Source organism: Denticeps clupeoides, chromosome 9 (assembly GCF_900700375.1).
Source record: "Denticeps clupeoides chromosome 9, fDenClu1.1, whole genome shotgun sequence".
Classification (NCBI taxonomy): Eukaryota; Metazoa; Chordata; class Actinopteri; order Clupeiformes; family Denticipitidae; genus Denticeps; species Denticeps clupeoides.
Genome location: NC_041715.1, coordinates 19,585,839 through 19,601,790, shown reverse-complemented (window position 1 = coordinate 19,601,790; position 15,952 = coordinate 19,585,839). Strand labels below are relative to the sequence as shown.

The 15,952-nt window shown below is 40.1% G+C and overlaps 1 protein-coding gene across 2 annotated transcripts in view; it reads left to right on the top strand.

Annotated features, from left to right (window-relative positions):
- cckbrb (cholecystokinin B receptor b) overlaps positions 1 to 14,975 on the top strand; it is a 28,234-nt gene extending 13,259 nt beyond the window's left edge. For both annotated transcript variants that reach the window (XM_028992124.1, XM_028992123.1), the window contains 3 exons: positions 542 to 803; positions 6,242 to 6,369; positions 9,712 to 14,975. In XM_028992124.1, coding sequence (XP_028847957.1) covers positions 542 to 803; positions 6,242 to 6,369; positions 9,712 to 10,283 — 962 coding nt within the window. In that variant the 3' untranslated portion in view covers positions 10,284 to 14,975. The remainder of the gene's footprint in view (positions 1 to 541; positions 804 to 6,241; positions 6,370 to 9,711) is intronic.
- Positions 14,976 to 15,952: the final 977 nt, after the last annotated feature.

Sequence of the window (15,952 nt, the reverse complement as noted above, 5' to 3'; positions counted from 1 at the left end):
ATGTCTCTATTTGAAAAGAATGTAAATGCACACACAGAACATGCATCATCTGAATTGCCCCTATATGACATTAACTATCTGTCTTCAACTGTCGGAATTTCACACCTGTGTCAGATCTCAGACCTACACAGGAACTAAACAAAATGCAGCCGTGGTTTGAAGTATTTACTTTAGTTAAATAGTCATAAATTATCAAATAGTTAACAAGTTTATTTTGAAAGGCCTAAATTTGAAAGGCCTCTCTTATGTTCCTTAGCCTGTGTAGTGTTTTTATAGCAAGTATCATTGTACATTTGTAACAGAAATGTTGTAGTCTTTCCCTATTAGTCTAAAAGCAGACAGGAGAAAGACAAAAGAATAAGAATTACTCTCACATTTTCTGTAATTATTAATATTTAATGTACGATTACAGCCAGAAATGTAATTCCGTCCTGTAGGATTTCTCTGGAACATTTGGTATCTTTTCGGGTCACTTAGTTGTGGAAGAATTCTGAACAAAGCTGGTTATAAATAATATGTTGCTCTTTTTTCTTTTTTACAGGAATCTCAGTTAGCATTTCTACCTTCAGCCTCGTTGCCATAGCTATAGAAAGATACAGTGCCATCTGCAATCCACTCAAGTCACGGGCATGGCAGACTCGTTCCCATGCCTACAAAGTCATTGCTGCCACGTGGGTGCTGTCGTTTATCATCATGACACCCTACCCAATCTTCAGCACACTGGTGACCTTCAGCAAGCCCAACAACACCACCGCTCACATGTGCCGCCACGACTGGCCTATGAGCCAGGTGGAGCAAACCTGGTGAGTAATACAACACATTAAAACCATATTTCATACCTTCTTTTTTAATCAAGACTACAACCACAACACTGACATCTGGATGTTGGAAGGTGTGAAAGAGCCCTTCTTCAGGGCCACGAGTCACAACTGTGTTGTAATATAATTTAAAGCTTTGTCTGGAGATCTGGATTTTACCTTCAAGCTTTGAAGTTTGAGTTTTTAACAGGTTGAAGGTTAAAGGAGTTTGGGTCTTTTGAGAGATGTCCCTGAGCAGGAGATGCTGTTTATTATTTTTCTATTGACGCTTCCGGGTGTAGACAGTCATTTCATCTTATGAAGGGGCTTAGCAAAGCCACAAACTCCTTGATGAGAGCATAAAACATGACAAAAACCATAAAACTATATTAGAAGGAAATAAATTTAGATTTACACAGAACACCCTGTATGCACAGTGGAATGCCAGAGGCATACAAGTGTTCCATTGCTATAGTGATGGCAAATCAGATTTGGAGTTAATCATGTTGTGGGGTATGTATGTATTGCACAACCACTGCCTCAATTTGTTACTGTATACAACAAGTAGTACAGTGCAGGCAAAAATTGAAGCTGAAACACGAGGCTTTGGTGTCTATAAGCCTCTTTAGAAGCTGTCAAGGAGTCCATGAAGACTTGTGCAGACAGCATTTGCATTTACATTTACATTTATGGCATTTGGCAGACGCCCTTATCCAGAGAGACTTACAACGTGCTTTCAAGTTACCATCGATGAAGTGATCAGTTCTGGTTCATTAGGACCATGAAACCATGAATACAATCTAAAGAGGAAGGTCTTAGGCTGCCGTTTGAATATACTCAGTGACTGAGCTGGAGGGGAAGTTCATTCCACCACCGAGGGGCCAAGACGGAGAAGACAGAGATGGAGGGACCAGGCGAGCAGTACTGGAGGCTCGGGGTATACGAGGTGCAGTGTGAGGTGTAATAAGGGATGTGAGGTAGGATGGTGCTACTCCATGTCTGGCTTTGTAGGCCAGCATCAATATTCTGATGCGTGCAGCTACTGGGAGCCAGTGGAGGGAACGTAGCAGAGGGGTGGTGTGGGAGAACTTGGAAGGTTGAAGATCAGTCATGTTGCTGCATTTTGTATGAGTTGTAGAGGTCAGATGGTACATAGTGGTAGACCAGCTAGACAGGAGTTACAGTAGTCCAGTCGTGAGATTACTAAGGACTGAACCAGTAGCTGGGTGGCCTGTGTTGACAAATAAGGGCGGATGTGTCTGATATTGTAAAGAAGGAATCTACATGAGCAAGAAAGATTGCTGATGTGAGTCGAGAAGGAGAGTTGGTTGTCTATTGTTACTCTAAGGTTGCGGGCAGTTGTAGAAAGAGAGAGCTGTGAATTGGTAAATAGCAAGATCCTGATGTGGTGAAGAATCTGCTGAAATGAATATTAGTTCAGTTTTGGTTGGATTGAGTTTGAGGTGATGGACTGCCATTCAAGATGAGATGTCGGTTAGACATGCAGAGATTTTGGAAGCAGCATGTAGATAAGAGGGACGAAAAGAGAAGATGAGTTGTGTGTCATCGGCATAGCAGTGGTAGGATAGTCCATGTGAGGAAATGATCTCACCAAGTGATCTCGTGTAGAGGGAGAAAAGGAGAGGACCTAGCACTGAGCCTTGAGGGACACCAGTGGAGAGTCTACGTGAGGCAGAGGTGGATCCTTTCGAAGTCACTTGGTAAGATTGCTCATCAAGGTAGGAAGCAAACCACTGCCATGCTGAGCCCTGAATTCCAAGCCTCTTCTGGATTGACAAGAGAGTCTTGTGGTTAACTTTATTTATTTATCAGCACCTTAATTATGTCTGTGAAGTGCTGTTCATCTTATGTCATAGAGTTGGTAAATGACGGAAAATTAAGACATACAGTGGTGTGAAAAACTATTTGCCCCCTTCCTGATTTCTTATTCTTTTGCATGTTTGTCACACTTAAATGTTTCTGCTCATCAAAAACTGTTAACTATTAGTCAAAGATAAAATAATTGAACTCTAAATGCAGTTTTTTTAAATGAAGGTTTACGTTATTAAGGGAGAAAAAGTGATTGCCCCCCTTGTGAAAAAACAACTTAAATATCACACCTGAGTTGAATTTCTGTAGTCACCCCCAGGCCTGATTACTGCCATACCTGTTTCAATCAAGAAATCACTTAAATAGGAGCTACCTGACACAGAGAAGTAGACCTCAAGCACCTCAAAAGCTAGACATCATGCCAAGATCCAAAGAGATTCAGGAACAAATGAGAACAAATGTAATTGAGATCTATCAGTCTGGTAAAGGTTATAAAGCCATTTCTAAAGCTTTGGGACTCCAGCGAACCACAGTGAGAGCCATTATCCACAAATGGCAAAAACATTGAACAGTGGTGAACCTTCCCAGGAGTGGCCGGCCGACCAAAATTACCCCAAGAGCGCAGAGACAACTCATCTGAGAGGCCACAAAAAACCCCAGGACAACATCTAAAGAACTGCAGGCCTCACTTGCCTCAATTAAGGTTAGTGTTCACGACCATAAGAGACTGGGCAAAAATGGCCTGCATGGCAGATTTACAAGGCGCAAACCACTTTTAAGCAAAAAGAACATTAAGGCTCATCTCAATTATGCTAAAAACATCTCAATGATTGCCAAGACTTTTGGGAAAATACCTTGTGGACCGACGAGACAAAAGTTGAACTTTTTGGAAGGTGCGTGTCCCGTTACATCTGGCGTAAAAGTAGCACAGCATTTTAGAAAAAGAACATCATACCAACAGTAAAATATGGTGGTGGTAGTGTGATGGTCTGGGGTTGTTTTTCTGCTTCAGGACCTGGAAGGCTTGCTGTGATAGATGGAACCATGAATTCTACTGTCTACCAAAAAATCCTGAAGGAGAATGTCCGGCCATCTGCTCGTCAACTCAAGCTGAAGTGATCTTGGGTGCTGCAGCAGGACAATGACCCAAAACACACCAGCAAATCCACCTCTGAATGGCTGAAGAAAAACAAAATTAAGACTTGGAGTGGCCTAGTCAAAGTCCTGACCTGAATCCTATTGAGATGTTGTGGCATGACCTTAAAAAGGCGGTTCATGCTAGAAAACCCTCAAATAAAGCTGAATTACAACAATTCTGCAAAGATGAGTGGGCAAAAATTCCTCCAGAGCGCTGTAAAAGACTCGTTGCAAGTTATCGCAAACGCTTGATTGCAGTTATTGCTGCTAAGGGTGGCCCAACCAGTTATTAGGTTCAGGGGGCAATTACTTTTTCACACAGGGCCATATAGGTTTGGATTTTTTTGCTCCCTAAATAATAAAAACCTGCATTTTGTGTTTACTTGTGTTATCTTTGACTAATAGTTAAATGTGTTTGATGATCAGAAACATTTTGTGTGACAAATAAAAACATAAGAATAAGAAATCAGGAAGGGGGCAAATAGTTTTTCACACCACTGTGTAGTGTTTGTGTGCTGTTCGAATAAATTGAGTTGAAGTACAAGCATTTTGCTGGTCTCTCATAGAAACGACAAACTAAAAATTATGACAAAAAACAAATCTCGACTTTTTGGCCCCATGGCTGTCACAGCAGATGCCCATACACCTGATTATGGAGTCCTGATTCATCCCAGTTTACACCACTGAAGCTTTATTGGTCAGGACCCCATAAAACCAGAGATGCAGCACCCAGACACCACCTTTCCCTATGGTGCTCATGTATTACTCTTTAGGGGTTAAACTAGAGTCGTGGCCAATATTTTTGAGAATTAAATACTGGTTTTCACAACTTTTGTTGCTATTATTTTCTGTCAGTTATTTCTGTGGTGTATTGAAGTATAATTACAAGTATTTTGTACATTGCAAAGCCATTTGACCACAAGTTCTTTATTGGATTAAGTTCCAGGGGAGTTTCTTGACCATAAACCCAAAATTTCAATGCTTTGATCCCCAAGCCACATGGTTATCACTTTGGCCTTATGGCACGGTGCGCCATCATGCTGGAAAAGGCATTGTTCTTTACCAACTGTTCTTGGATGGTTGAGACTTCTCTTGCTGTCGGAGGATATTTTGGTTCCATTCTTTATTCATGGCTGTGTTCTTAGGCAAACTTGTGAGTGAGTCCACTCCCTTGGATGAGAAGCAGCCCCACACGTGAATGGTCTCAGGATGCACGAGACAGGACTGATATTTGTAAATTCCAGGTCTAGGCTGTTGTATTTTTGTCAAGCTGTGGCCTCCCCCAAGCAAGCAGGAGGTGTCAACAGGGTGCTAAAAGGCCAACAAATGGCCTGAGGTGCCACGACAGGAAAGACCATGATATGTTCTGCTTCTTGGACAAGGCAAAGGACATCAAAGGGCAATCTGATTGGTCTGTGGCAACCTTTTTGGGAGTCAAATGCAGAGTATAATAGAGTTTCTCTTGAAAGCTGCACTCTCTTTGTTTCCTCCTCCATTGGGGGTCTGGGGTTCTTCTCCCAGATTCATCAAAGAAAATGACTTTACCTCAGTCCTCAGCAGTCTAATCCCTGTACAGTTGAGCAGAATATCAGTCTGTCCTTGATGTTTTTTTGTGGAGAGAAGTGGCTTCTTTGCTGCCCTTTCTGACACCAGGCCATTCTTCAAATGTCTTTGCTTCACTGTGCATGCAGATGCATTCACACCTGCCTGCTGCCATTCCAGAGCAAGCTCTGCACTGATGGTACCCCGATCCCGCAGCTGAGTCATCTTTAGTAGAAGATTCTGGTGCTTGCTTGACTTTCTTGGACACCCTGAAGCCTTCTTCACAACACTTGAACGTCTCTCCTTGAAGTTTTTGATGATCTGATAAATGGTTTATTTAGGTGCAATCTTAGTAGCATCAACATCCTTACCTATAAAACCCTTTTTATGCAACGCAAGGATGACTGCACATGTTTCCTTGCATGTAACCATGGTTAACAGAGGAAAAACAATTCAATCATCACACTCCTTTAAAAGCATCCAGTCTGCTATTCTAACTCAGCCTTGTGCTCCTCAACACTCTCACTTGTGTTAATGAGAGGATGACTGAAATAATCTCAGCAGGTCCTTTTGTGGCAGAGTTTAAATGCAGTGGATATGTTTTTTTTGGGATTAAATTCATTTTCAAGCAAAGAGGGACTTTGTAATTCATCTGATCACTCTTCATACACTCTTGCATACACTGTGGAGTGTATGCAAATTTCTAAAATAAAAACGGAAGCAGCAAACTTTGTGAAAACCAGTCAACTTTTGGCCATGTCTGTACATCACTGTCCATTGTCCTATATTTTAAAAGCTCTGTTTCATAATATAGGTCTTTTTGTCTTTATAAAGAAATCTGGGACAAAAAGCTTGGCAGGTGGTTGACATGTGCACACAGCTATTGGTTTCTCCTCTGTATTGCTGTAAATTATTTTCTCTTCATTCCCCTTCAGGTACATCCTGCTGCTTTGTGTTCTGTTCTTCATTCCTGGAGTGGTGATGACTATTGCGTATGGCCTGATCTCCAGAGAACTCTACCGAGGAATACAGTTTGAACTGGAGCAGAAAAAGGGACAGAGTGGTGAGCACCCGACCGCCAAATCTCCTCCAGGTTTTAATGACCTCAGGTCAAAGAGATCCAAGCCCTACGGCTCTGTATTAGCTCATCCACCAGCAATGCATTTCATCATGTTCTCCCAAATGGAGGAATTAGTCCATATTTATATTTATAGGTGCAGCCATCTGTTGTACAATATCATGCTAAAAACCAGAGATAAAAGGGGGCTTAGAGGCAGTGGAGGATGTTGTGTTTTTCACTGATTTTATCCACAGAGATTTTATTTCCATGAGCATTTTCCTTTTTCCTAAAATGAATTAATAATACATTAATTGACTTCTATTTCTTATTTTCCCTCTGTGGGCACATGACAGAGATTAGCATCCACTGATTTGCATTTATAGCTTCCACTTGCCTCGCGATTTTCCCAATCGGTAAGACACATTAAGGTTATAAATACACGAAGCAGATGGATTTTTTAAAAATATCCGGTTACACCATCCAAGTCTATTGAGCTTCATCAGTCGCATTACATGATTAACATTCTACAAAACCTATTTCCTTTGACATTTTATTTAATGTATTGCTCCAAATGCTGTAAAATGAGATGAAGGGAGAACATTCTTTTGATTGTCCAGAACTTTTGAATATTCTATTAAAGTATCCCTGACCTTCTACATTTTGATGAGTTGAATATTTCATTTGTTTTGCTTGGATTTTACCACTGCAGTGAAAAAAGAAAACACAACATAAAAAAAAAAGTAAGTAATCTGTCACACCTAATTTATCAACATTGCTGTAATGTGAATAAACCAAACAAACCTGCTGTCAGTTTGGTTTATTCACATTATGCAAATGATAAAATATTAGGTGTGACAGAATACTTCAAGTTGAGCCAGTGTTTTTTGTTTTCAGTGTGGGTGCAGACATAGCTTGTATAATTTTTTTTGTTGCATCATGATTGCACTACTTCATGTTAAGTGCTTTGGCCACAGAGCCAGTAATTGGCAATGCAGCCTAACTTTGATGTTGAACTGAGTAAGATATGTGATCAATATGCACTGTAAAAAGTGAACACTGGTTTATTTGCATTACGTCAATGGTAAAATATTAGGTATGACAGATTACTTCAATTTATTTTTAATTCAGACACCTTTTTCGGTGTGTCCACAACGCTGGTGGTCCTTGATGCTTGCCAACAGGGCTGTAAATGGAAGTGAACCCTCATATCAATACACTACTAGCTAGCTACACTGCATGCCCTCTCAGATCTGCAAATGAAAGGAGTCTGAAAATACCCTCTTCACTGGGTCTCCGATCCCAATCAACTCTATTCTCCTTTTTTGTCCCTGGCTGGTAGAACAACTTGCTATGCTCCATTCGACTAGCCGAGACTACTACCACCTTTAAGAAGCAGTTGAACACCCACTTATTCAAAAAGTATTTCAGACGAATCTAACACTTACACACGCACATGTACACACACTGCACAAAATAAATAGAATTGTTTTTTTTTCATCTAGCACTTAACAATTTCCGAGCATATTCTTTTTTAAAGTAAAGTAAAGTAAAGATTAGGCATTTTTCCCTACCTTTCTACACCTCTGTTTCAGTCAGTTGGCTGGGTTTGATCATGGTGGAAAATAGGCTAACTAATATTAGCTGTTAGCATTAGATCATGTTAAATGGTAAAAACACCAGAGAATTCATTAAATACATAGAAAGAATACATAGTTGGAAGTTCCCCCTCATCAAGACAACGTTTGATGGCTAATCCTATTTTGTACTGGCCAAGGTTACTGAAGCAGTCATCTTTGAAATGGTCGGCACACACCCTTTATTTATTTGTTTGTTTGTTTGCCAACTATAGCTGAGATTTGTTCATCAAAAATGAAATGTAACGACATGGCTCTTTTGTTCTCTGTGGCTAGGAGCTGATGCAAATGTTGGTCTTTGCAGATTCTCACACTGGAGGGCCATGTTATTTAAAACAAGTGACTTTAGAGAACACAACATTTTCTACAACATTAGTAAATGTGTTTTTTTTTTTATTCATATTTTTTAAAACTTATTTTGTGGGTAGAGGATGAACAGATGCAACTCAATGTCCAAAAACAGACACAGTTTTTCTTTCCTAATATGGGACCTTAAGAAATTGCCTGGGATTTTTGCAATTGTGTGACAAAATCTCTAGGAGGCTCATTGGGAACCAGTGAAGCAGACTTAACACTGGACACAACTTTAATCTTCCATGTTTTCTGATAGAACTCAGGACATTTATGATTTTCGAACTGGAATTGTGGCTTTTCAATATGATACAGTGGGTATGGAAAGTATTCAGACCCCCTTCACTCGTTGTTATATTGCAGCCATTGGCTAAAATCAGTTTCCTCATTAATGTACAAACAGCACCACATATGGCGAAAAAAAATGCTGAATTGTTGACATTTTTGGGGATTTACTGAAATATTACATGGACCTACGTATTCAGACCCTTTACTATGACACTCGTTTATTTAACTCATGTGCTATCCATTTCTTCTGATCATTCTTGAGATGGTTCTACACCTTCATTTGAGTTCAGATGTGTTTGATGAAATGAGCAAATGAGAATCATGAGATCAAATGAACTGCCCGAATTGTGGCAAGGCACAGAACTGACTAAGGTTACAAAAAAACTGCTGCACTTAAGGTCCTTAAGAGCACAGTGGCCTCAATAATCCTTAAATCGAGGGAAAGATGAATGCGGCCAAGTAAAGGGATATCCTGAACGATAACCTTCTCTAGAGTGCTCAAAACCTCAGACTGGGCCGAAAGTTTAACTTCCAACAAGACAATGACCCTAAGGACACAGCTAAAATAACAAAGGAGTGGCTTCACAACAACTCTGTTACTGTTCTTGAATGGGCCAGCCTGACTTAAACCCAACTGAGCATCTCTGGACAGACCTAAAAATGGCTGTCCACCATGTTTACCATCAAACCTGCCAGAACTTGAAAGGATCTGGAAGGAGGAATGGCAGAGGATCCCCAAATCCAGGTGTGATTTGTTGCTTCTTTCCCCAAAAGACTCATGGCTGTATTCGATCAAAACGAGGCTTCTACTAAATACTTAGGATCATGTGAAATTTCAAATTTTCTTTGATAATAAAGCTGCAAAACTGTCAATATGGGGTACTGTATGTACATTAATTGGGAAAAAATAACTCAAATGTTTTTAACAAATTGTTGCAATATAACAAAAAGTGAAACATTTAAGGGGGTTCTGAATACTTTCCGTACCCACTGTAAGTTTTCCAACAAGATCTCCCTAACTAAAAATGGACCAATCAAAACTTGACACGCCTGCTTTCCTCTCATTGTACAGATGTCCAAAATGGTCTGAACACCTCAAGCAACTCCACAGGTGATGATGGTGATGGCTGCTACCTGCAGGTGTCTAAAAGGCCCAACTCCATGGAGATGTCTGCACTGAGTCGTTCCCCATCGTCTGTTGTATCAGCTGCAGCCAGGCCAGGCAAGCTGGAGCGTGCACGCAGCAACACCTCAGAGGCCAAGCTGATGGCCAAGAAGCGTGTGGTGCGCATGTTGATTGTTATCGTGGCCATGTTCTTCGTCTGTTGGATGCCCCTGTACTCAGTAAACACATGGAAAGCGTTCGACCTGCGATCAGCCCATCGCGCCCTCTCCGGTGCCCCCATCTCCTTTATCCACCTCTTGTCCTACACCTCAGCATGCGTCAACCCCATCATTTACTGCTTCATGAATAAGCGCTTCCGCAAGGCCCTACTGTCCACCTTCTCCTGTTGCTGCCGGCCGTGCCGCAGGAGGGGGCGCCGGGGACGTGGACTGCGCGATGGTGAAGACGATGTCACTGCCATGGGGGCATCCATGTCACGATTCACCTACACCACTGTCAGCACCACAGGGCCCTGCTGAAAGGCAAGAATGCCCACAGAACCCTGCTCTGTTGGGTACAGTTGGATGGGTGGATTGGGGAGATGGATGAAGGGGTCTGCTGATGCATTCTACAATGGGAAGAATGGGGTCAGACTGGGATTCAGGTGTACAGATGCTGGTGAAAATAAGGCTGTGGATTAAGCAGTCTTTGTGCAGCCAACAGGTGCAGCCAATTTAAATCCAAACAGAGCCAGAAGTAAAATGCTGGGATGTTCTGAATGTGTCAGGTTGCCAGGAACTGTTTGCCATGTAAAAAGGTGGTCTGTATTGAATCTTAAGTACATATGTAGCAGAAGGGCTGGGGACACTGGTTGAATGGGCAGCTCTTCACTGGTTAAGTTGAAAATTGAAGAAGCAAAAACGAAATGTTTCTGGTGCACTGTGATTTGTACAAACAGTTGGGAGAAAGATTTAAATATCTATATTTGTGAATTGTTTCGAGTATAATAATGCAACAACATCTCCAAAATGTGAAGAAAGCACAGGTCTAGTGCCCCTGCCTGTTAGCTTTGGTGGTGAAGGAAATACTTAAGCATGACACTGAAGTACAAATTAGCAGAGAAAAAAATCAAAGTACCACACTAACCTTCATGTCAATGTAAAGAAGTACTTACTTTTAAATATATACACAAAGTGCTGAAAAAAGGACATGCCTAATGTATTTCTCAATGCAATGTCTGTATGTATATCATGTTTTAAATATAAACATATTATGAGTTGATAACACTTGCAAGCCTGGAAAAGCCAGTCAATACGTGCATAGATGTGTTATGTAGATGTATTTAGTTCATTTCTATGTCTTTAATGTTGTTAAAACATGTTGTGGTAAAAGTCTTGGGGTGCAGCCATATGCAGTTCAACTCCAGGAAGAATGAATAGGGGGTATATTTACAGAAAGTCTGAGTGGTGACATGGAAAGGCCGGAGAATTATGTGTTTCAACAAAAATATCTGATTTGTGAGGGTCTACCAAAAGGTATACCTGACTCCACTGCAACTGCAACATCTACTGCAACTCCAAATTTGCCTATTGTGGTGGATGAATTATTGCTTCATTTCTATAGAATGGAATACAATTGAGATATAGTTTTTTTTTTTTATTATTGGGTGAAACACAAGGGGGCCATCACATTCTCAACACATTACCTATGGTTAAAGCACAGTGACTGCTTTACACACAAGTTGTGCTTATTGACTATATCAGCCTTTCTCATACCAGCCAGACATAATATGCTAAAATATTGAAAATACTCAGTGGAGGTGGGCTAAACCAGGTTAATGAGAAAGATTCTATACTGATCTTTATGGTACCGATGTGCCTTTAATGTGGGTCTTCATTTGATCCTTTAGTTAATTTAATTCCACAGTTTGGCTCTATGACCTCATCTGAAGCTATCGGGTGGAAGAATACATGCTTTTCAATTTATGATTTATGGCTGCTTTTGTGTGTGGCAGCAGAGCTAAAGCTATGTCCGGGCAACCTAATTACAATTTAAAAAAGGCTATTTCTACTGAGTAACAAAACACACACACACACACACACAAACTTTTCAAACTGTTCTTAGTGTAATTGCATGACCCACGATAAAAGATTAAGTTAATCTAACCCATCCTGCCGTTATCCTGAAACTGAGATCAACTGATATCTGATATCTTTTTTTGTGGAGCAACACAACACTGGGTTATTGGGCTTCCTTATCTCTCTGCTGTTTAATTTATTCCTTTCCTTCCTTTTCTCTTGTTCCTATTCTGCTGTCCTCTCTTCAATTCTGTGTTGCCTGTGCTTAGGATAAACTGCTTTTTTCAGTGAGCATCTGTTCTCTGAGAGGCTCTGAGCAGCTTACCCAGCTCCTCTCTAAAAATGTGTTTTGATGGCCACTCATCAGCACTGAGGGGGGGCTGAAATGAAATAGCACATCTTCCGCCATTACGTTCCCTGGCACATCGTCATCCAAACCTTTTATCTTCATAACATTCCATGCCCAGAGCTTGGCTAAAAGCGCCATGCGGTGGCTTTTAGTGAGGCTGAGTATACAGGTTCACACCCAAGGATTACAGGGAGGAAATAAGGTGAACGTCACAGGACCCTTTCAAAAATGCACCCTTGCTTTGACCATAGCATTAATTGAAACATATAGAATGAAAAAGCATCCATGTCTGGCTGGCCATACTATTACCACTAAGAGCTGCTGTAGCTGTTGTGTGTGTTGTGAAGCCTTTTGACAAATCCTGTCTTAGTTTTCTCTTTTTTATACACAAACACACTTAAATTAAAGTGTGACCCTTAATTTGGAAACTGGAGACTTTATTGTAAGATGTCACCATATATATATATATATATGGGCCATAATCAAAAACATAGGCGTTAGTCGATACATCATAAAAATGTACTCAGGAAGAGTAATTTGTTTACTGTATTACCCTTTTTAAAAAATAATTATATTACTTATGTGTTAGTAGCAAAAGCAATTTGTTAAATACTTATATATTTCATGTTTCAAAAAACAGCCAGTTTAATTGGAACAATTAACCTTTTAGAGAAGGAGTAAACAATCAACTGCATGATCACAAACACAGCAGCTGGTATTCAAATTACTATAAATGATCGTGTTTCCAGTGCCAGTATACATTACTGCTGTGTTGCCATGGCAGATGCTTTAAGAAATTCAACATTGATTTTTCTTGATTGAAAAATCTGCATTTTTTAAAAATTAAAAAAAAAAAAAAAAAAGGTAGTACTACCTTGATTTGCTTACTTGGACAGTTACTTTGATTAGTTAGTCTAATATCATTACATCAATATCATTGATGTAATCCCCTATACTACTGTGGAAATTAATAGTAGTACAGTAATGCATTATAAAATACACAATGGAACACAACATCATCCAAATACAGAGAAGGGAGAGGAGTAAGGATGATAATCAACATTTACTAGATTCCAACTCCAATCTCTGTTAGGTAAGACAACAACCCATTGATAACTCAGAAATGATGTGATGCATTAACAACAATACTAACACAAAACTGAGAATTTCCTCAATCTTTTTGCAGTGTATTTCAGTACCATAGTTTAATAATTTAAACATACGATGAACATGTTCTGTAAAATGGGAGAAAATCTAACTTCCAATATTTACTCTCTTGGTGTGAACTCACAGGGATAAGTTCCTTAATCAGAGCACACGCATCTGTGATTAAATTCCCCCATCAGAGCTTCCTGCAATCATTCCTTACCAAAACACATACAGACCCACTTATCTTAGCAGCAGCTGTTCCTCCCACACACCCTCAACAAGAGACCTTGCAGCACCCCAGGCTGAAAAACCGTCAACCTAAAGTGGGACAAGAAGTTGCAGACAAGATGTGCAGAATCTCATCCAACACCATCATTTTTTCTGCTTTAAGCAGTTAGGTAGAAATCTAAGGTTGTAATCCAGCACCACATGTTATTAAGGTTCAGCACACGATTAAATATAAGGGTAGTTCATTTCCTCAAGGAACCATTATTATGGCCTTTACTCAGCGAAGCAGAAGGCGTTCTGGGAGCTCTATTGTGAATCTACACTCATCTTACCATCTTCAATTGCTGTCATTTTGAATGGAAATCTTTGAACACTTACGATAATAGAGCAATTATACCCCCCGCAGAATCCATAATTGTGATTTTTAGCCCCATTATATAAATAATATAAATCATACTGATTATTTATTCATTTTGAGAAATGACTGACAGGTCTATCCTGACAACCCTGACTGCTCATTCATGTCAAAACTAGCTGACAGTTTGAGGAGGGTGCTGAAGAAAGCCAGTTAAGTCAATTATGATCTTGGAAAAGCACCAAAAATTCAGATGTTCATGCAGAGTACATTTCCCTTCTGTTTGTGGCTGGACGGTAATCTTAATCTTAAAACACGTGTTGACTTTTTACTCGTGGTCTTGATTCCATGGTCACTTAAGGTTTTTGGAGTTGAGTTCTGTTCTTTTCTTCTGCTCTTAAGTGTTTAAAAATGCAGTCTTTGAAGCATTGCCTTTTTATGTAGCGTGCATTATCACAGAACATCACAATTTCTAGTGCTTGTGTATTTGTTAATGTTCTGTACCTGTAAATGCCTTACTCTCATTCTGTGTGAAGATCATTCACCAGACCCAACGGGTTGGCGTTCATTTCTTAGAATGCAACGTTTGAAAACTCAGTATTCTGTGTGGTATCTAAATGTGTGTGTGTGTCTGTGTGTGACTTCTTTTGGCTTCCTGTACAGATGGAGGAAAAACAAATCGCAATTTATTACTGTGTGTGACTGCGGTGTACTAATGTTTGTGTTTACATCAGACTAAGATGAGTTTGACACCTATTTAAATACAGCACTGTGCGTCATTCCACACATTCGTTGCTATACAGGAATGATGTGACATCAGTACATCTGGCATATAACAGCTTCAGCGTGTTTATTACCTGTAAACATACATCTAAACTGGACTTGGACTCTTCCCCCTGGCAGATTGCCCTTGGTCCCTCTGATTCCTTTGCTCATGATTTATTTTGCAAACATCTGAAAATATTTCTGAAAAGATGTGAACTGTGATTTTCAAATCTTGATAGTGTCTGGATGGCACTGTGCTGCCTGTGGTGTCAGATGTTAATCCTGTAATAAAACCCCTTCAACCTTACTTTGCACCCATGTTGTCATTTGCTAAAGAAACTGATGTCGATGAGGCTCATAATAATGATGAGGAAGGTGAAAATCTCATTAGTTGTCAGAGTGTTTGCTTGCAAAATGCTAAAAATGCAATGCAATCAGAATGAATTGTAATGAAAAAATTATTTGCATTGTACCAGCAATACTGGTACAGTGCACAAAGTGAATGGAATAAAAAAAGGAGGATGGCCTCCAAATGCTTCAACATCAAAACTGGTTGTGGAATGGATAAAACACTTTTGGACTGTTCTTTCCCAAGGCCCCAAGCTAAATCATATTCATGATGGGTGTATGTAAGATTCATACCAAAACTGTATATGAGTACTTCATTACAGAAAGACATGACAAACAACAAAAATGTCTGATCAGGGTGATTGGAGATGTCCAAGACCCAGTCATGATTGTAGGCAGGGCTCTCGAAGCTGTGGCCTGGTGTGGAAGTGCTTTGCTCAAATCCCAAACACACCCTGACCTTAGCAAAATAACTAGTTTGATACAGTGTGTGTAAATTTGCCTGCAGCATGTTGTTTTTTCTGCCTGAAATATTGCACCTACACCTACACTGTAAATTTCAATCACCAATGTCTTGGGGGTTGGAACATAAGCACCAGGAGGCGGTGTTAATTCAATATAGCTGAGCTGCTGGAGGCAATATTGGGATTTAATGGTCTATAGTTGCTATTTTATGGCTTTAATGGGAGGAAATTGAGAGAGAGTGAGAGTAAGAGAGAAAAATAGAGAGAGACGGGAGAAGGAAAGGCCCTATTTTGCAACTGTCCAGGTCCTTCAGTAAAAATGCTACTGTAGTTACTGTAGACATAAAAAAATGAAAGGGGTTTCCCAAATGCAACCAGGTTTCCTGATTATTTCCATTGATGGGGCCATCATGGCATGAAAATAACTGCAATTGATCTGGAGTCTCTTATTGACTTCTGAGTCCAGTTGATG